Raw genomic sequence first — 20,695 nt, forward strand, 5'->3', positions numbered from 1 at the left:
AGTGTAGGTATATAAATATGATGCAGATAGCAGTATTACAAAATTGTAAAAAAGGTGCCATCATGACTTATATTTTTGCTAAGGGAAAATTGACAAAAATTAATTACAGAAAGTATAATAAAAAAATTCAGAAAACTTGAAGATATATTATATACATATACTTCGCATAAAAGTGAATTTACCTCTACAAAGAAGTAGAGAAACATCTCAATATTAAATCTTGTTCTCGTCTGTATTTGCTCTACTTCTGAAGGAGAATAAGTCTTACATTAAGATTACATTTAAAAATAAGTGACGCGACAGGTTTGCAAATTTAGTAAATTTCATTTTTTTATCAAAGTTTTTTATATAAATGAAAATTTGCACATTTAAAGATAATAACTACAAGAAATATTTATTGAATTTTACATATTACTATAATTTTCAAATTAAATTCGGCTTATTTCAGTAGTTTTTTATTGGCAAAATGGTGTTTAATTTAATGTCTTTCTTTATATTTATATTTAAATTTTTATTTAATTTCCATTCGGTGAAATTTTTATGTCATCTTTTAGTGATTTAATTTTTATCGGTAATTCTTTTAATAATTGAAATAGAGTTTGATATTATATTTAATTTTGATATTATATTTTAGACATAGAATTGACATACAATCACATTTTATGTTTAAATTCGTATAAAGGAAGAGATTGTTTCCAAATATATGCATTGAAAAATTTTATCAACGTTATGTAGGATAATATCTTTACTTATACATTTTTCACTTTGTGTTTAATTTCATATTCTTATTTTTTATTTGAATTAACCTTTCGTTCACATACTGAGTGTGAACCACCCACAAAATTATTTTAACTCTCTGAAATTCAATTTTCTTTTATTTTGTAGAACAAAAATGCAATATTTATAAAAAAATCTCTGTTTTTTTAATTCCCAAAATAGCCTACATTCAATATGCAAAATAAATACCCTTTATCCAAAACCCCAACTTATAAACTAATTTTTTTTTTTAAGTATTATATCTGAACAACATTTCTATAAATTTTTAACTTTTAATATTGAATTTTTTAAAAGTTACAATTTTTCAAAGATTTTACTCGTTTTTTCTCTATTCATTGACCTCCACAATTTTTTTCACAAAAACTATAATGAAATTTTAATCAAAAACTATTTGAATGTATATATTTTTTTGATTGAAATTTTATTATAGTTTTTGAATATGTTCTACAGACCTTGAAATTGATCCATAATTTTTTTTCATATTGATTGGATTTTTTAAATAAGAACGTCAGTTGTTTAAACATTGCTGGGCGTGAGCCATCCAGTGTGTTAAAAAGCGATTGAAAAAAGAGGTGTGTCAACGAAGGGTTAAATTTTATCGAAATATGTTTTAAATCTTCTTGATAAAAATCGGTATTTTCAATTTGTAATTTCAAGTTGAAAGTTACAAGTTTTTCTAAAAAAAATAATTTAAAAAATGGTACGCTTAAATAATAAATTAGCTTCTTATAACATCTGACATGTTTTTATTTGTGTGTGCAAATTACTTCCTTTTGCGTACGGCAGCTAAATTGCTCCGCGATATAAAACCTCTCTGCTGATTGTCCCTTTTATCGGATAGGGTATCGATTACTATGAAGGGTGAACTTACGGATCGACCGCGCGCCAACAACGAAAGGGATCCAAACAATTACTTGTAGGAAGTAACACACGGCCGTAAATTTCTCCGACTTCGCGATAGTACTTTAGTCGATTTATCTTTCCTCCAGCGATAGTCCGGAATATCGTCTATGATTGACGATTGGAATTCCTGGAATCTACCCACGTTCTACCCGGGAAAACTCGCTTCGAGCCAAGAGACTCGATTCTCGGAGGTCGTGATTTTCCGGAGCGTCTTCCACTCAACTTTCTCTGCCGTCCCTCAATTTACAACATCTTTACAAAATTGTACCGGAAGTGAGGTACACGCATATTGAGTTCCAGTACATACTGCTTTTTTTCCAGACAAATTCCAATCTTTCCATTATTATCGTACTCGAGTCTGTGCACATTTTATCGTAGAGAGAGAGAGAGAGAGAGAGAGAGAGAGAGAGGAGTAGAAAATAAAGTAAAATGTAAATAGTCGAACTTTGCACTCAAATATTTAAATTTTGGAATTTAAACATTTTACATAAAATGTCAAGTCAATATATTAAGAGATTAATGTATTTGCTTAGAGTAGAGTTTTCTGTTTAGATTCACTTTAGAAGCTTAATTATTTAATAATATTATTTGACTGTCTACTTACATCCGATTAATCCATATTATTTGCATAAGATTTGCACACGTTTTATGCTGAAATTATGCAAAGCTACGTCACACATTAGCAACAATGATAAAGTAAATAGAAGAAATTTCTTGTGTTCGTTGTCGTGATGGTAAACTTCGATTTCAAGAATTTTCCACGGAAATCTGTCGTTTCGTTCCGGAAGTTGAACCGCTCGGATGGAATTTGCACGGCGCGAAGCGAATCGAAACGAAGTTATGGCTCGTCCCCGGATCCTAAATACCCGGCAATCCTTTCTAATTCCGTCCGAAAAGTTACCATCTCGCCTCACAATTTCGCTAACTCGGGCGAAGTCGCAAAAATTTCATAAGAAATAATGAAAGCACGACGATACAGAGAACGAAGGCTTCTACAAATATAATTAACTCCGACGATGACTTTTATATGTACCGTGGGAACGAGTCTCCTGCCGCCACGATTCCTCCTCGTATTTTCGCAGATTTAAAAGGTAGCTGCGGGGTTGTATCACCATACATTCAACCCGAATTCGTGTCTGCAGAAATTATTAATAAGTTTAACAATCTTCATTCTTACGAGAATTATTAAAATACGGCAAATTGTTATGGAAAAATACTATTAACGTATTTTGAGAGAATTGGCAATGATATCTCTCTCGTACGAGTAATGACAAAAACTGATATAATATTTTATTTATATATAATAAATTAAATTATTAATAAGAATTATAAATATTATAAAGAAAATTTTTTATGTTTTACAAATTTTGTAAAATCGTATAAAACGGATAATAAACTAAATGAGGATCGAGTTTTAAACAAAAAATGTGAAGGTATAATTATTAATATAATTATTATTTACAACGATTTGATATATAAAAATTAAATTGTAATTACATACGTAATTATTGTATATAATTATATATAGATTATATTACCTATATACAATATTGTGTATTTGTATATACTGAAAGAAAAGATTGGCTGCTGCAGCAAATTAGATGGTAAAATATGGCATAGTATTTTTAATTGGTTGCAACAGCCAATTTTGGGATGCTGCAGCCAATTGTTGGTTATATTAGCCTATCCGCAATGTCAGTATAAGATTTCGATTGGCTAACGCAACTAAAAATTGGTTGCTACAGCCAACTAAAAATGCTATGCCATATTTAACCATCTAATTTGTTGCAGTAACTAACCTTTTCTTTCAGTGTATACATGTATATTAATTAGTATTCACGAGTTTAAATATTTTATAATAGAGGAAGATCTTAAAAGTCGCTAGTTATATGATAATTGAATCTATATGATGCAAATGATCCCTTTTATCTCGATAAATTCGATTACTGGGTCTTTATTAACCGGCATCACATTTTGTTCTCTTTCCAGAGGACGAGAGCGCCGTGGTGCAGGGTGTCGTTACGCAAGATGGTCTCTTCGACGGCAGTGTCGTGACCAGATTCGAGGAGTACTACATCGAGCCAACGAGCAGGTATTTGAATAAAAATGAAGACACGTCGCCGCCCTATCACAGCATAGCTTATCGCACCTCTGATGTTACCACCCCGCCACATCCATTACCCTGTGCCAGTCATCAGCTGCATCAAGAGAGATCTCTTCGCGATTCCTTCGATAGGTGAGTTTTATCTTGCGCTCTTGAATTTCTGAGCGATGATTATCGATGTAGAGATGAAAGTATAAATCGCCTCTCGGATCGTATAATGGGTTTTAAAATTCACAGATGATTTTTTATGCTGTTTGCATAACGGTTTTTTTATTAAATCACACAGAAATATCGATTCTATTGCTATGAAAAGTGATCACAATTTACCTTTTCGTTTAGCTCGTAAGTAACGGTTATCTTTAACAAAGAATATTTTCTTGGTAATAGTCTTAAAATATACTTATTACATATTTAAAAAAAACATTATTATGTACTCAAAGTAAACAATTTATTTCTTTTTAGAATATTATAAAATTCTATTATATATAACAAGCAAATAAAATTTGTATTAATTTAACAATCTTGATTAAAATATTAAATTCACTAAAATACAGAATATATTTGGAATAAATTTTATGTTTATGATAAACTTAAAAACAAATTTTTGAATATATGAACATTTGAAGCACTTTTGAAACAAGTCATATTTAGATAGTGGCGTATTTAGATTTCAGAATGCGTTATACAACGTAAACTATATGCTAATGTGTGCTAATATCTTTATAAATGCACTCTGAATACGATCCAATATGTATAGTTTTCTGTCTACATATTTATCGTTTTTAGTTTAACGATGACGTCAAAGCGATTATTCGCGAAACTTTTTGTCTTATCTTATATGATAGATTTAAAACTTGAATTGTGATAATATATCATTTTTTTGTCGATAGGCATGCATCTATATTTAAAGTAATTTTCTAGAATGCATTTAGTTTATTTGAGAACATTTTTAAACATTAGGATACGACAGACTTTGTTTTATGATCACATTGAGATAACTGTTCGTTAAATACTTTATATACTCGTATAAATGCTGTTTCAATTAAATGTTGGTTCAATTAAAATATATATTACGGGCTGTTACTAGCATAAGTGATTAATTCATGTACATTTTTATTGACATAAAGGCATAAATTATTATTTCAATAATCAATGCCTTTATGTCAATAAAAATATACATGAATTAATTACTTATGTTAGTGACAGCCCGTAATATAGACTTTAATTGAATCAACAGCATTTTTTCTCAATGTATATTTTAATTAACTCAAGTATTATTTATGATAAATATAACTGCTGAAATGGCTACGCTCTTATTAAGATATTCTTCTAAGTGCTTATGTTCTCTCGTATATTTTCTACTTTATGAAAATACATTCGCGAAGAAAATGATAAAAGAGTATATTGTTGGCAAACGCGCTATAATTTAGACACGTGTAGAGGAAATTCCCGCCGGCCGGGATTATCATATATTATGCGTTCTATGTCAGTCTTCATATGGCGGACTTTAAATGTAAATTTAAACTTCACGATGTCTGTTCCTCTAGATATAGGTACAACAATTCTCAGGCATTCTACGAGCCTCTGCTCGGCGAGCACGTTGCTCTCTACTCCAGGGAAAACAATGCGAGGGTGTTAACGTTAGAAACGAATAATGACGTCGAGTACACGGACGCGTAAGTATCTTGCATTTCGAGTAAAACAAATCTCGAATCTTTTTCCTGATTAATGTGCGCAAATAAATATATTTTATCATACATTGCGCTATTTTTCAAAGCGTAGGAAAGTTTAAACTAGGTCGTATCAGTATAAAAAGTTTCAAATATTGGTTTAAAGAGCAAAAGAATAAAAATAATCAATTTTGTTTGTAGAAAAACTAGACGTATACTTAAATGTTTCTTTATGTTACAATGTGTCATTTCTCCTCTCATTAGTTTTTTATTTTTTATTTTTTAATTAAAGAAACGTGTGTTCCGTTTTTTTTTTAGAAGAAATTGATTAAAGTTACTTATTTGATGAGACGGGAGAGACAATGAGTAACATGGAAGGAACGATGGTTTTACTCTAAATTCTAGTAGCTTTGTCTCTCTTCTGGGTCAATTCACGTGTCAATTATTAGTGAAGTACCGGCAACGTATGTGCCACGGTCGACAAACCAAGCAAAAGTTAAAATAGAATTCGGAGGAGTTTGGAAGTCTGTGAGGAACATGGCGTTTTTCATCAAGCAAAATAAAAGCGACCTTATTTCTCGCTCCTATCCGCAGCGTGAGCGGCAGAGATCGGATCGCGAGGCATCTGCACAAGCGCGCGACGGTAGATCCCCGGAAAACTACCTGCATGCTCTACTTGCAAGCCGACCATCAGTTTTTCGCGCGATACGGCACGGAGGAAGCCTGTATCGAGGTGATGACGAGGCACGTGCAAAGAGTCAACTCCATCTACAAACACACAGGTGGGTGTTCTTCCTCGCGGCGATATACCGCGCGCACGGAGCACGGTGAAAGATGATCTAACAATTTTCACCACGAGTCGGGAAAACGGACGTAGCGAAGACCGAGGGGGGAAAAAAAGTCGGGGAAATTGAAAACTACTTGAGGAACGTGAAAAACGTCAGGAGAATCTAATTTAAAATGGCCAGAGAATATCGAGGATGCGAGGAAAAAAGCGAAGAAATTCAGAGACTTTTGAGGAATGCCAGGGAAACTTTACGAGAATTATGAAAATTTTCTGCAATTTTACAATTCCTACCGCGGTTGATGATATTACGGGGAAGAATTATTTGTTCGATTTTTATTTGTTGATATTTAAATTGATATTTATTTATGTTTTAAAATTGAGCGCAATTAAGCGTTGTGTTTACACAGAAAAAAATACGCTAAAAATAATAAATTAGTTTTCTTTGTATGTCATTGTACGCGTGTAAGTCAATTTTTTTTTGTTTTTCTCGTTTATAGTTTTGACACACTGTAGTAAAAGCGATGGAATTATTAGATGAAACTTGCGAAAACCACTTGAAAAGTAAATAATTAGCAAACATATAACTAGAGGAAGTAAAGTAAAATGCAGTTTTCGAATATTATTCATGTGAATAACTCAGTTTAATGTTACTTAAATCCATAGTAATATTCAATTTTTAATTGAAGAAACATTAATTATAAAATATATATAATATAATTAATCTTCATCGAGTGGAAAATATAATTCTAAAAAATATTGAGTTTCGTACTTTTTTTTTTGCACAAAGAGAGATACGGCGTAATTTTGTGAATGTTAAACGAGTAGCATAAAATATAATTAGGAAAAATAAATGTGTATATACATATTTTTATAATACAAATATATGTAAAATTTTTTACATTTTGTAATCAATACGAGATATGTTTTTAATGCTTCTCGTGATAAATATTAATTTAAAATGTTTATCGTTTCGATAAAATGGTTTAATTACTTGATATCATTGTAAAACATACCTATCTACTTATTTGTATATACAGTATTTTCATTACCGTACTATTCCATTATGTAGAACACACACTGAGCTCTAAATTACACGCGAATTACTCTGTTTGGACCAGAGAACGGTAATCACATGGGAATCGTCAATGTGAGGCGCAAGAAACAGAACTAGAATAATGCACGAGTTTAAGCGAATTATTTAGTTCTGATGAATATGTAATTTAAGAAACAACTAATGTTTGAACAGCATCACGTCTCTTTTCAGATTTCAATCAAGATGGGCGGCCGGATAACATCAGTTTCATGATTAAACGCGTCAAGGTGCACAGCGAGAATGCATTGAGAGATCCTCATTATCGTTTTCCGGGCAATTATGGAGTGGAGAAATATTTAGAGCTCTTTTCAGGTAGAGACCTTGTTGCCGCTCTTTGTTAATAAGCCGCAATACGGCGTAATGTCGATACGTCAATATACGCGAACGAGGGGATTGTACTGTACTAATACATTGATATTTGCCTTGTTATAGAGGAGGATTATGACGCATTCTGTCTGGCTTATATGTTCACGTATCGGGATTTCGAGATGGGAACTCTGGGTTTGGCATGGACAGGCGATCTCAAGAATGCTGGCGGCGTATGTGAGAAGAACGGGGTATGCGTAGCGAAATATATTAGTAGACCTTCATAAAAGAAATGTTGATTATATTTTTTATAAGTATATAAATAGTATGATAACAAACTCTAAATTTTAAAGAGAATTAATTATATTAAATTAGATTTTTAAAAAAATTACAACAATTTATTTATCTTGTACTCTCAACATTATATATCCAAAGCATATCCCACTCATGGTGATCAGCTGATCTACTCCGATAAAAATAGATTTCTTGTTGCATGATTTTTTTCGTGATTGTTGAAACGTAAATCGTTGCGAATATGAAGTTTGATGAAAAATAATTATTGAAATAATGTTGCAGCATTATCGCGGCAGCATGAAGTCATTAAATACCGGCATAGTGACCCTATTAAATTACGGGAAGCACGTACCGCCTGCGGTCTCTCACGTTACTTTGGCTCACGAGATCGGCCACAACTTCGGCTCGCCGGTACGTATACTTCCGTTAGTTACGTTCAGAACGGCATGTTCCACATTCCGTGGTCTTGTTATACAATGTTGTCCCGTCAATAAACGAATGATGCGCATGTCGTACATCTCATTGTTCTTTTGCGTTCAGCACGATCCGGAACAATGTACGCCAGGTGGGGAGGATGGCAACTTTATAATGTTCGCTCGTGCTACCAGCGGAGACAAGCGTAACAACAATCGCTTCAGTCCATGTAGCCTGAATGCCATAAATCCTGTACTCAACAGCAAGGCACGTTCTCCAAAGGGATGCTTCACCGGTGAGTTTTATACTGTGGGAGCAATGGCGAACGCAATATATCGTGACGTCGTAGTGAAACGAAATTGATCGAACCAGCTCCTATCTGCTCGTCCAATTATTCTACTCCCGTTTGCTCTAACCCTGACGGTACTCTGCATTGTTTATTGTAGAACCGCAAGTATCGTTGTGCGGCAACGGCGTGGTGGAGGAGGGCGAGCAGTGCGATTGCGGCTGGGAGGAGGATTGCAGGGACTTGTGCTGCTATCCCCAGCGCCGTTATCCGCCATCCGAGGAGACCCCGTGCACTCTCACACCGCACAAGGTGTGCAGTCCTAGTCAAGTATGTATGACGCTTGTAAAAAATGCGAGTTGGACTGTATTGTCGAGGGAATTTTAGGACGACTTTCCTTCCTCAAAATTTAACTCAAAGCCGCGCTTGCGCTTTTTCAATCTTTAATATTAAATGCTAAGTGTTCAAGCGTCTAAATTTTTCAAATGCTTGCTTGTCCAGTTGTATATTTAAAGGTTCATTCAATTGTTTAAATATTCAAATAGTAGAATGCATGTATAAATGTAGTCACATTTTAATCAATTTTTTATGAAGCCATTATATCTTTAATATTTGATAAAATTTCTGTTACACAAAATTGAGCGTATTTATAATGCGACAAGCAATATGTTTAATAATTGACATGTAGTATTTTATGTAAAAGATATTAAGATTCGCTCGTATATATTCGTCACTCGTTGTTCGTTTATTTAGCCGAAAATGTTAATTAATTTAAGCGATATCCTATGAAATTTACTTTAGGTACTTTACTCACAGACATGCATAACGTAATTACGCGGCGCATCGTGCGTATGACATGATGTAATTTCAACGGCTCTATTTGCTTTCCTTTTCAGGGTCCGTGCTGTACCAGCAACTGTAATCTCCGTTTCGGAGACAAGTGCAGAGATGACAACGGCTGTCGCGATGCGAGCTTCTGTGATGGTCGTTCTCCGTACTGTCCGCCATCCATTAACAAGCCTAATAAGACCATCTGTAACCGTGAGCTGGTTTGCTTCATGGGGGTAGATATTAATCCCATTAAAAACTATACACGTACTTTCTTATTAAATGAACAACTATGATCTCACGTGCGCGAAACTTGTGTTTCAACAGGAGTGCACTGGCAGCATTTGCCTAGCATACGGACTGGAATCTTGCCAATGCATACCAGGTCCGAACGATCCACCGACGAAGGCTTGCGAGTTATGTTGTCGACTTCCCGGGGAAAATCAACCATGCTTGTACGTTTAACTTGTATTATTTTGTCGATCGATTTGCGTAAAAATTTATTAAATTCAATCATTTTTCTATCGTAGATCGTCTTTCGATTGGAATTCTCCACCGTATGATATTCCCGATATGTTCTCAAAGCCAGGAACTCCGTGTAACGATTATAACGGCTACTGTGATGTCTTTCAAAAATGTCGCGAGGTAAGTAGAACTTGAATATGGAGGATAGTGCGAGTAGTAAGGTAGCAGCGCTAATTAAAATATTTTATTCAGGTCGATCCAAGCGGTCCATTAGCAACTTTAAGGAAGCTCTTATTATCCGACGAGAGCCTCGCCACTTTTAGACGGTGGGTCGCTGAACATTGGTATGCAGCCGTTCTGATAGTTTTAGCGGCGATATCGTTGCTGGTACGTATAAAAAAATTGCATTTTCTCTAGAAATAATGTATTCAAAAATTATTTATTTTTAATATTAAAATTTAGATTCCTAATTTTTCTGTTATTTAATAATTTATTATTTTTAATCAATAAATAGTTCGATAAGATTGTTATCTGTAAAATAAACGTGTTTTTATAAAAATAAACGCAAGAAAACAGTCAGTTTACATATTTATATATATATTAAAAATGTTCATTATCAGAAACGGCTAAGGAAAAGAGAAAAATGCAATGAGAGTAAGTGTAGGGATACATAAAAAGTAGGTTATTATATACAATAACAATGTGTGTGTTTGTTATAAAATAATTGAGAATTAATTGCTTTTTACAAAAATTTTAGCATTACATTATTATGCCTTTCTCAACATACCTACATTTGATTAAAGTATTGCGTAGAAGCAGACATTCTTGTAGTTGCTAGATATTATAATCTTTAATTAAAGCTTTGCATAAAATGGTAATTTGAATTTCCTTTGTAAATTATATAGTTTTTATTATTAAAATAGTACGCGTATAAATATGTAAAGAAGCATATATATTTATATACGATAATAGTATCTTATTGATTTGTATTTATAAATTATTATTAATTATTAATGAACTAATCAAATGACAATTCATTTACGAGCATATAAAGATTTTTTTCTTCTTTTAGGTGGCAAGCATGAGATTACTGGGCAAGCGACCGGACTTGAAGCTAAAGTCTGTCACGATTATCCATAGTTCTACGACGGAAACGGTACGGCTTCCGCCGGAAGGTACAGAAGGAGTAACGGTGCACCCACCAGCGGTACGTGCCAAACTTCCTCTTAGCAGAAAGGTCAGGGAGAAGAGGTGTCATCGCAAACATAAAGATGGTGGTCACACCGATAAATCTAACAATAAGGTAAAATTAATTTAAAAAGAATTAGAAAATAGACTATTTTTTAATTTAATCATTAAGTATTAATATATTAATTTAATATTTATATTTTTGAGTTTAAATGCTTAAAATAAATTTTTCGTTTGTATTTAAAGGACGCTAAAAAGAAACAAAACCAACAAACGAAGAGATCATCTACCGGGCAAGTCGACGATTTTGCGCGAAAGAGACCAGCTGAAGTTTTGGCTGCTGTAACGCAGGAGAATAAACGGAAGAAGATCACATCTGTTAGAGATAAAGGACAAGGTACTAGCAATAATCCAGGCGGCGGAAGCAGCGGCGATAACGATAAGAGGAAGCGTAAAAAGCAACATAGAAAGGAGGTAATTGACTACTCGGCAATTCAAGCGGATAAGGAACCGGAAACGAACGCCGATCCTAAGAGTAAAGTGCGTTCTTGGTTATTGGCATCTTCGCAATGTCGACCGGAAACCGGTGCACGGACCAACGTCAACGGTATGCCGAAAAGTAAATCGACCCCGGTGGGTCTAACAGCTAGTGGAGGGGCGGTAGGGTCCAGAGTGCCAGTGTCGAGACAACAGGCATTAACGTCCGCGCGACGTCCTGGAGTGGAGACTGGGAGAGCGGAACTAAAGAACTCATCGAATTCCCTCGCCAGGAAGGAACGAGCGAGGCTCCAGGTGGTATATAAGCCGCCATTCAGGTTCAGCGTGAAGCTGCGCAAGTCCGACAAGGTGGCGCAAGCACCGGCCACGGCCGTGAATCATACGAACGCGAATAGCAGAACGGCGAAGCTACCGAGAACTGGAGTGTTGCTGCGAACAGCCAAGAGGAAGGACCGAGTCAGAATAGGCAGAGCACGACAGATAGCCCCTACCGGCATCGGAAACAGCGGTGGCGATTTGCCGGAACCGGCCAATTCCGACTTGCACACCGTACCCTCCGATCTAGAAGTATTGCTATCCGAGAGCGAGTTTCTCTTCTCGGATACGTGACCATGGATAATGAGGATATTTGAGTTCGTTTCGAGTCGCTACGCGACTAAGTAGCTCTTGCATATTTTCATCCCTTATATCCGTGTGCGAGAATAGATAATACTTTAGGATGCGCGAAATGATAGATAATTTCGCGTTGAATTGTTAGCTCGTGCGTGGAAGAATCCCGTCCGAGAACGTGGAAGGGAAGACTTGCTTAGTTGATTTGTTGCCCGATTTACCGAACGTTATAATTCATTTTTCCTTCAACTGTTTGCTGCTCTATGCACATGTCGAAAAATATGCTGCATTAATTCTCGTCATTCTTCCTTTCCGCATCTCTAGAGTGGAGCGATAGTGCGGTGACCAATCATACGTTTGCGAACATTCGCGCTGTCTTCGACGATGCTACTCACGCGCGATTGCGATGAACGGAATTTGCGTTTTGATGACAAACGTATGGGGTGCGCCGACGCTAGTTTTTCGACGATCAAGCCAGTTTTCTTCTTCCAAAGAAAGGGGCCAAATCCACTGTTCAAAGTGCGACTGGTGTAAACGCCGCAAGTATATAAATATTGATCTACTTATCTAATATTTCCCGGAGCTATGAAAGCAAATTACGATTCGTTTTCGATGGTAGCTTTAAATTTTCAGGGATCAGTGCGCAACATTAATCTCAAAATGCAACGCGGTATTTTGGGGTGTCGAAAGTAATGCTTTATCTTAAAAGTCTCTTTACACTGTGCCTGTGCTGTTACTCTGTACCCTCTTTTTTGACGCTTAGGGAAAATTACGTCTGTATTGCGTAATTTTCAATTAAATGGCGATATATCGGTTGTAAGAGGATGACAAAAGGTTAATTGCGTCGATAGTCTTGATTGACTAACTTTTATTAGTCGCTCCTTTTGAAATTATAGCCCTAGTTATAATGTAGTCGTAATAGATACTACGTTGCAGTCGTTGCTATGATACGGCTATAAAATACTCTATATTTTAATCATAACTGTAACATAGCTATTACGTACTTTATATTATGGCCCTAGCTATAATATAGTTAAATTACATTATAATTGTAACATTATATCTTTAGCTATGATATAATTAACATGTAATTCTATATTATAGCTACTGTTATAATGTAATGTATTAGCTACAGTGTTTATTCGTAGCTAGGGCTATTGTATCGACGCAGAGGAACAAAACTTAGCATACCACGATCAAAACTGATCTGACTTTAATGGGAACCGTGAAACGTCAGCCAGTTCCGAACAGATCGTCGGGAGGTTTTCTTGTTTCTTCGCCGCCCGATCTGCCTGTAACGTTATAATATTATAACGTTATTATTCACTCGTGGTTCCTATTGTCGACAATTCCTAATTACATCTCATGAAGCATCGGATATACTTTGCATCTTTAGGACGTCCGCGAGAATTGTGAGACAAACCGACAGATTGCTTATATTTTTAAGATTATACCAAATATTTTCATTGACATCCATTACGTCGAGTTTTAGCGACACCGATTTTTTAACTGATTTCTGTTGCTCGTGGTTGTTAACAGAGAACATGCTGTTTCTTCTATTTCATACTTAATCTTCAAATTTTCAATATCTGGTGCTATTATTTGGTACTTACGCCTCTTTACATATCTAATTGCATTTCTGAGTGCATCTTCCATTTAATTGTAAATATGCTTTACCGCTCAGACATTCCTACTCATTCTGCAAAAGATGAGTCGATTAATTAGACTCGATAGATAATTGCTTTTTCATATTTAAATTTCTTTCTCAAAGAAATCTTTGCAAAAAACATCCGCATAATATACTATGTATATTTTATTATACCATGTATATTTTATACTGTGTATATTCTATTCTATTATACAAGAGGATAAGTGTTCTAAAATTCATATATTTATAAAACAGACTTCTATTGATTCTACTTAATTAACATTCTTTTGCAACGCATTATCGAATGTGTTTGTCGAGTTTAAGTTCCTTGCGCTCGCGGCACGTACACTCGAGCTAAAAGCGTATCTCGGTACAGAGTATTCGCGTGTTCGCGTTTCACGAGTCAGCTTCATGTACATTCCCCTCGAGTGTCGCCGTGATCTCCTGAGCTGCCACGATTTCATTCATGGCGACAAAATCGCGATAGCCGGCTTGATTAATCGTTATGAAATCGACTAAACTAGCTCTTATTAGCCAACACGTATGAGTACGGTTAATGCATCCTCTTTAAGATCCGTTTACGATCGCCGACTTCTCATACTGTCAGTCTGACGCACCGAAATGTACGAGAAGTCGTTGTATATGATAAAGTAACAAGTCGGATCGATACGGACTCGATACTCAAGGATAATAACATTAATAATATTAATACGCTCGTTGGCGGTATTCATTTTTGTATCATTCGTTAATAACAGGTATTATTCAGCGAGAGAATGAGAAAGGTGAAGATAACGTAAAAATAACTAGCTACATTTTACGTATAGATTACTAAACGATATAAACAGGGTCTGATAGGTTTTTTTAACTTAATTGAAGCTGTTTGACTAAAATTATTAACATCGCTGTGTACTTGCATAATTTAAACTTGTGTAAGCAAGTATTTCACTAAAAATGTATACCGTTCGGAGTTAAATGAATTAGCTCTTCCGGTGAATGAAAATTTTATCTCTGAACTGTGTATTGCTTTGAATTAAAGAAAGCTGAATTAAAGAAATTATTGATCGAATTTTGTTTATCTTTTAAAGAACGTGTCGATCAGTTATATATATGTGCATGACTGAATTTTGCAACAGCGTGCAACAGGAGCAAATATTAAAATTATATTTATATAGCGCTATATTATTTGATATGCGTTTGTTAATTAAAAACAATTGGAAGCCTAATTTGTTAAGTGAGCGATGTTTCAACTCCAAAGTTCATAAGAACATTTACAATTATATATAGGTAAACTAAGACTTTGCAAGAAATTATGCTTTGTCTAATGCGGTAATTACACGTGACCGACCGTGTTCTGTACGTTCATAATTGATTCTGTAACTGCGAAACTGGTGTTCATAGCAACAATTCTCAAGAGAGATCCGTTTGTATGTGCGCGTGTATGCGTGTGTACACATAAACACGCTCCGTAAATGTACTTAATTCATAAGAAGATGTGATGTTACTTTTACATGAATCCATAGACAGAATTGCTTAACTCGTAAGGAAGCTTTTACTTTTAAGACCGAGCTGTGTTACATCCTGTCTTGAATTAATCGGGAATTGAAATCGATATTATTTCGGTGGATTAAATTCTCGACGCTTACATAGTAAGAAACGATTGAATGAAATTTAATTGAATGAAACAATAAAAAGAACAAGATATAGGCTAATAAGAGTCAACGCGGATGTAAGTTGAATGGGATTTATTTCGTAAAACTGGGCACGTTTTGTAAAAGGAAAATTCACATAATTCTTAATTTTAACAATTAATTCACAATTAAAGTTTTTGAAGATTGACACGTTTTACTTGTCAAAAAAAAGGAAAAGAAAGAAAAGGACAGAGACTTCAGCTTTGGGCAGAGCATCTGTAACATTTAAATCCACTGAAATGTCAGTTACAATTTCCGAATCTTTAATCGATTATAAGCCATGTTGCGCGATTCGCTTTGTTGTGCCTAGTCGCTGCGCAGAAATCGCTACGAATTCGCATGCGAGCGCGGCGAGCGTTTAATCCGTATTAATCTGGACACTCGTTAACTTCGTTTGTACTCCGTTGTGTCTATATGCATCTATACATATATATACACATATATTGTGATACATACCTATATATGTCGTACAAGTAAGTAGTACGTATTCCGCTTTGGTCGTAAGATTTACGTTATAAAAACAAGAAGCAAAAGAACAGATAAAGAATGAAAGCAAGAAAGCGTGTAGCTTGATCGTAGAATCAGATAGACGGCAGAAATGTTTGGATATTCGGATTCTGTAATGTAGATGATAAAAAATGTAGTTGTTATCCTTGTGTAGTCTGTCTACCGAGAGATTTAGTCGCGATGAAGTGAATCAAATTTGTAAACGCGTATTGTAACGCGATCAGCAATTTTCTACAATCTTAAGAATTCGGCAAGTGCGATGGAGAACGCATGCATACGAGGAAAGGTTTTGTACCATTTCGTTCTGGCTACAAGTGAGATTGGATTAGCGTGAGAATATTTAGTAATTGAGAAAATAATTTAGCGAAATCAAAGAGAAACGTCCACTGAGAAACGTGAATAAATTTAGAAGGAAAAGTAGATCTTAGATATCACGTAATAATATCTGTATTTTTTTATTGCACGTTTTAGCGTAGAAACTTAAATACAATTCTATTTCTTTTATTTAACAAATTGAATGACGCATGATTAAATACTGCTTTATCCACTTAGGGCCAGTTGTTCCATCTTTGGGTAAACTGTGTACTATGTGACAATTTATTTAATAGATAAACAAAAGAGTGAAAGCAGAGAGTAAGAGAGTAAGAAAGCGAACTAAAAGAGAGAGGAGGGGGAGAGAGAGAGAGAGTTTATCGAAAGGTGGAACAAAGCCTTAGTACTGTTAAATTAGAAAGAAATAATTATAAATGTATTGTTAAGAAAAAGAAAACCATTGAGAGAATCAAAAAACTTTTTACAAAACATACGTTAAGAAGAAAAAATTGGCGTTGAAAGGAATTCTGACTTCTATTCGAATTTCCTGGGAACAGAACAGAATAACGAAGTTAAAGTTTCCAATGGAAATTAGATTCCTTCTAACTCCATTTATTTTACAGGACAAGATTAATCTACTTTTGTAAAAGGATAGTAACTTTCTTAAGCTTCGAGATTCGATCATGAATGAGAATGAAGACTATCGTATGAATTATCTAGCAGGGAAGATTGCTAGAGTTGCTGTAGAATCTTTTTCCGTATGTATGCGTACTCGTCGTATGATTTAAGGAAGCATCATACTTCAGTAGTCGTAGCTGAACACACTATTTTTGATCTGTGAATGATGATAGGGCTGAGCGACTGTGGCGACTAGCCAGCTACTCAACAAATTGATTGCTCGTACTTACAATTAATGCCGTAGTCATTCCCGTTAAACTCGAGTGCTTCTTGTTCCATTTAACGATTAGCAGGGACGGGATGGTGGGATCGCATGTCCCCCCGCATGCCAAATGATACAACACAAACAACACTCGGATCTGAACAAAGTCGAGGGCACAAGTGGTCTCGATCCGAACCTATTCGGAATATTTGATACGTCCGAGAGGCGAGACTGTTATTATTTTAATTCTTATCGCGTACCACATAAACTTATAATTGATATAAGATGGGGCTGCTGTATTTTTACACGGACTTTGTACAAATATAACGGAGTTCTCGCGGGGAAATCCTGCGCCGGAGAGATATGTACATACCTGTATACCAATAAATACTAGACGAAATGTGGTGAAATGAAGAAGCTGCGACCGTGCAAAGAAAAAAAAAACGAGCTCACACGTACATAGTATAATATTATTGCAAGACACGTTTTTATTTAGTAAAAACATCCAGATAAAAGAATATGCCTTAATTTGGAGAGAAGCGGAAAGGACTAGTTTTCTATTAAATATATATGCCATAAATTAAATTTAGTAAAATTAATCATTACATTAGGATGTGAGTTTCAGGAACTTACAATTAAATAGTAGATCTTTCAGAATTGAGAAGTTTTTGCACTCGTTATTGCACGGTCGTGAGCTTCAATCTTTGTTAGTATTATTCCGTCATCTCTTCTTTTTGAGTATGATTCTTTTATTAAGCAGATTTTTAAATCTTAAGTAAAAATAAGATCACATTAGACGAGACATTTAACTAAATTGTATTTTTTTCGTAATGTAATAGTAAATAATTATACAATGTAATTGTAATTATAATTACAAAGAATGTATAATTTTACTTTTTATCTTTTAAGCATTTATTATTGATTTTACGTGTTTATTTATTGGAATTTTCATTGGAATTTTGGGATCTCTCATATTTGTAACGCAAATTTTTAGGTAATTCTTTTATTAATATCAAGAGTATTAATCGCATCATTTTCAGCCTCTGTTGCTCATATCAATTATCCTTTTTCTTATAATCCTTGTTATTATCGTTTTTATCGTTAGACTGTTTTACGCTCATTGCAGTTAACTGATTTGCATTTTTATCCTGTGCAAAAATTTCGGCCTGTCGTTTTAAAATATCCATAGCGTAATTAACTCTGTTATTTGTTATAACTTCTTTTAATTCTTCTCCATATTGAATTTCTGTAATATAATTATATGACTAATTTAATTTCTAATATTTTCAGAATTTTTAATAGGTATATATATTTTAAACTATAGTATCATGAATAATTATGTAATTCAAAATCACGTTAATGTTGGAATATAATTCAAATGCGAGCTTACTTTTTGCGTATCGTGCATTGTCTTCTTCTCTTTGTTTCTTAATATCTTTCTTTCGTAATTCGGCTAAATATTGTACAAACGTGGCATCGATCGCTTTATCTCTCGCTTTGCGTTCAGCTTTCTGTTTCATCTTCAAATAGATTTGTAACGTTTTATATATATTAATTGTTAACATAAGATTCTTTTTATATAATTTTTACAAAAATAAACAATTTGAGAAATTCAAAATAAATATTTTAGAATTTTTAACTATTAATTGTAATTAGTGATCTAAATTTATTATATATATTATTAATTCGGAACAATTAAAAAATTTAGAAATTTTTATTATTTTGAGAAAAATTGGATTCAATGTAACTTTGCTAGTGGATTTATAGTAAATACTTAAAAAAATTGTGATAATGTTACTATTTCTTTGAAGGATTCAGCAATATCACATTGCTTCTTTGGTGCAAGTCTGACCGATTCTTTCATCCACTTATTCCTCTGCTCTTCTCGGTACAATTCATCAGTGATTTCCTGGTTTTTTTTTTCTTTGCACACATTAGCCAGTAGTTCTCTAGCTACGTTATCTATCGCCGCTTCTCTCGCTGCGCGAAGTTCCGTCTATATCATGAAAAACATACATTTGAAATACTTTTATCCTATAAATTTATCAATTCAAAACATACATGTATTTCCAGTAAAACTCGGTTTTACCTTCGTACCGAGCTGTTTCTCGTGTCGAGCTTCCTTTTCTGCAATTATGCGAGCTATCCTTTCATCTTCATCTTTTAATGCTTCCTTATATTTTCTTTCCCATACTTTCTTAGCCGCTATAGATGCGGCCATCTCTGTTCTCAAAAAAATCGCATTGTTCTCTTTTTTTTCCTTCATCTTTGCATCTTCCTCTTGAATCTTCTGTATTGTTCGTTCCATCATTTTGCGATCCTGTTCTTTCTCCTCAGTTCTTTTCTGTTGAATTCGTCGCTGATTGTCCGCCAATTGATTCTGTAGATCTTTGCGCCTGCTTTGCTTCTTTTTTTCATCCTCAGCTCGTTGCAGCTTCTCGGAAATTTTATCTTCGTGCCAGTGCTTTAATAGTTCCGCCTGATTTGCTTCCAAACGAACCTTTTCCTCTATCAAATGCGATTGGACCTTCTTCAGAGCACAACTCGTTGGTGATTGCGCGAAGGATTTTATGTAATCGAATTTTAGCGCACGTTTTACTTCTTCATCTGTAATTCACAAAGAAATTAGTTTCCTGTACGATATCGCTAGAATGAAAGTTCTCCGTGTAATAGTTCCCGACGAATTTTGGTATACAATTCATAAATCTTTACTTTTACGCCGCGATAATTCAACAGCTAGCCTATGCGTCACTTCAATCTCTTCTTGTTTCGCTTCAGCAGCTTTTTGAGCATTCGATAATTCCTCTACTAAAGCGGCTTCTCGTTGTTCGGCTTGCAAACGACGTCGTGCGATTTTGTAATCGCCTCGCTTCACTATCGCTGCTCGTCTCGCCTCCAATGCATCTTCCTTCTCGTCTTTTATCCTTTTATCATTCTCGTCCGTCTTTATGTCCAGTAAGTACCATCCTCTACGGGTTTTCACCATCTTTACGTTTCGTCACGATGTAATTTTTTCCTGCGCGCCATTCTGCGCGCAGCCGGCGCAGCATACGCTTCGCGATAGTTGATTAATTTCAAGCAATTTGATATTGCGTCCTCAATTTGAGAATTAATCAACTATCAGTATTTTTATTGAGGACCTCAATAAAAATGTAATGCAGGTATCGAATGATAAAAAGTTCATGAAATTGCAAGGTGATTAAATACGAATTTTGCTTCTTAGAAGTTCCTGTTTATTTATTTATTTTTTTAAATTGAAGACTTGTTTACTTTATATAATTATATATTTCAGATAAATATCGATTTATTACTGCGCAATTAATACACACATTTAGAAAGTATAAAATTACAGATTTAATTATTATTCTTAATACTATATGTGCAATTTACGTTATATGATTGTTTCCGCATTTGGAAATCTAGCATTTAATAATATTT

General features: G+C 34.5%; 2 protein-coding genes across 2 annotated transcripts in view; one reads left to right on the plus strand and one right to left on the minus strand.

Annotated features, from left to right (window-relative positions):
• LOC108758438 (disintegrin and metalloproteinase domain-containing protein 10) overlaps nt 1-13,900 on the plus strand; it is a 72,138-nt gene extending 58,238 nt beyond the window's left edge. The window contains exons 5-18 of the mRNA XM_018503429.1: nt 3,670-3,916; nt 5,332-5,460; nt 6,049-6,236; nt 7,506-7,646; nt 7,767-7,891; nt 8,217-8,345; nt 8,475-8,643; nt 8,795-8,964; nt 9,531-9,698; nt 9,790-9,917; nt 9,993-10,107; nt 10,180-10,314; nt 11,000-11,230; nt 11,362-13,900. Of these exons, the coding sequence (XP_018358931.1) occupies nt 3,670-3,916; nt 5,332-5,460; nt 6,049-6,236; nt 7,506-7,646; nt 7,767-7,891; nt 8,217-8,345; nt 8,475-8,643; nt 8,795-8,964; nt 9,531-9,698; nt 9,790-9,917; nt 9,993-10,107; nt 10,180-10,314; nt 11,000-11,230; nt 11,362-12,222 (2,936 nt within the window). The 3' untranslated portion in view covers nt 12,223-13,900. The remainder of the gene's footprint in view (nt 1-3,669; nt 3,917-5,331; nt 5,461-6,048; nt 6,237-7,505; nt 7,647-7,766; nt 7,892-8,216; nt 8,346-8,474; nt 8,644-8,794; nt 8,965-9,530; nt 9,699-9,789; nt 9,918-9,992; nt 10,108-10,179; nt 10,315-10,999; nt 11,231-11,361) is intronic.
• A 4,412-nt stretch (nt 13,901-18,312) lies between these two features.
• On the minus strand, nt 18,313-20,306 carry LOC108758335 (meiosis-specific nuclear structural protein 1). The gene is made up of 5 exons (XM_018503221.1): nt 19,970-20,306; nt 19,347-19,864; nt 19,056-19,253; nt 18,648-18,777; nt 18,313-18,503 (listed from the first exon to the last, which is right to left on the minus strand). The coding sequence occupies exons 1-5, from the start codon at nt 20,241-20,243 to the stop codon at nt 18,313-18,315; spliced, it is 1,311 nt and encodes a 436-aa protein (XP_018358723.1). The 5' UTR covers nt 20,244-20,306.
• Nucleotides 20,307-20,695: the final 389 nt, after the last annotated feature.

The sequence above is a fragment of the Trachymyrmex cornetzi genome, unplaced genomic scaffold, assembly GCF_001594075.2.
Source record: "Trachymyrmex cornetzi isolate Tcor2-1 unplaced genomic scaffold, Tcor1.1 scaffold156, whole genome shotgun sequence".
NCBI classification, from domain to species: Eukaryota; Metazoa; Arthropoda; class Insecta; order Hymenoptera; family Formicidae; genus Trachymyrmex; species Trachymyrmex cornetzi.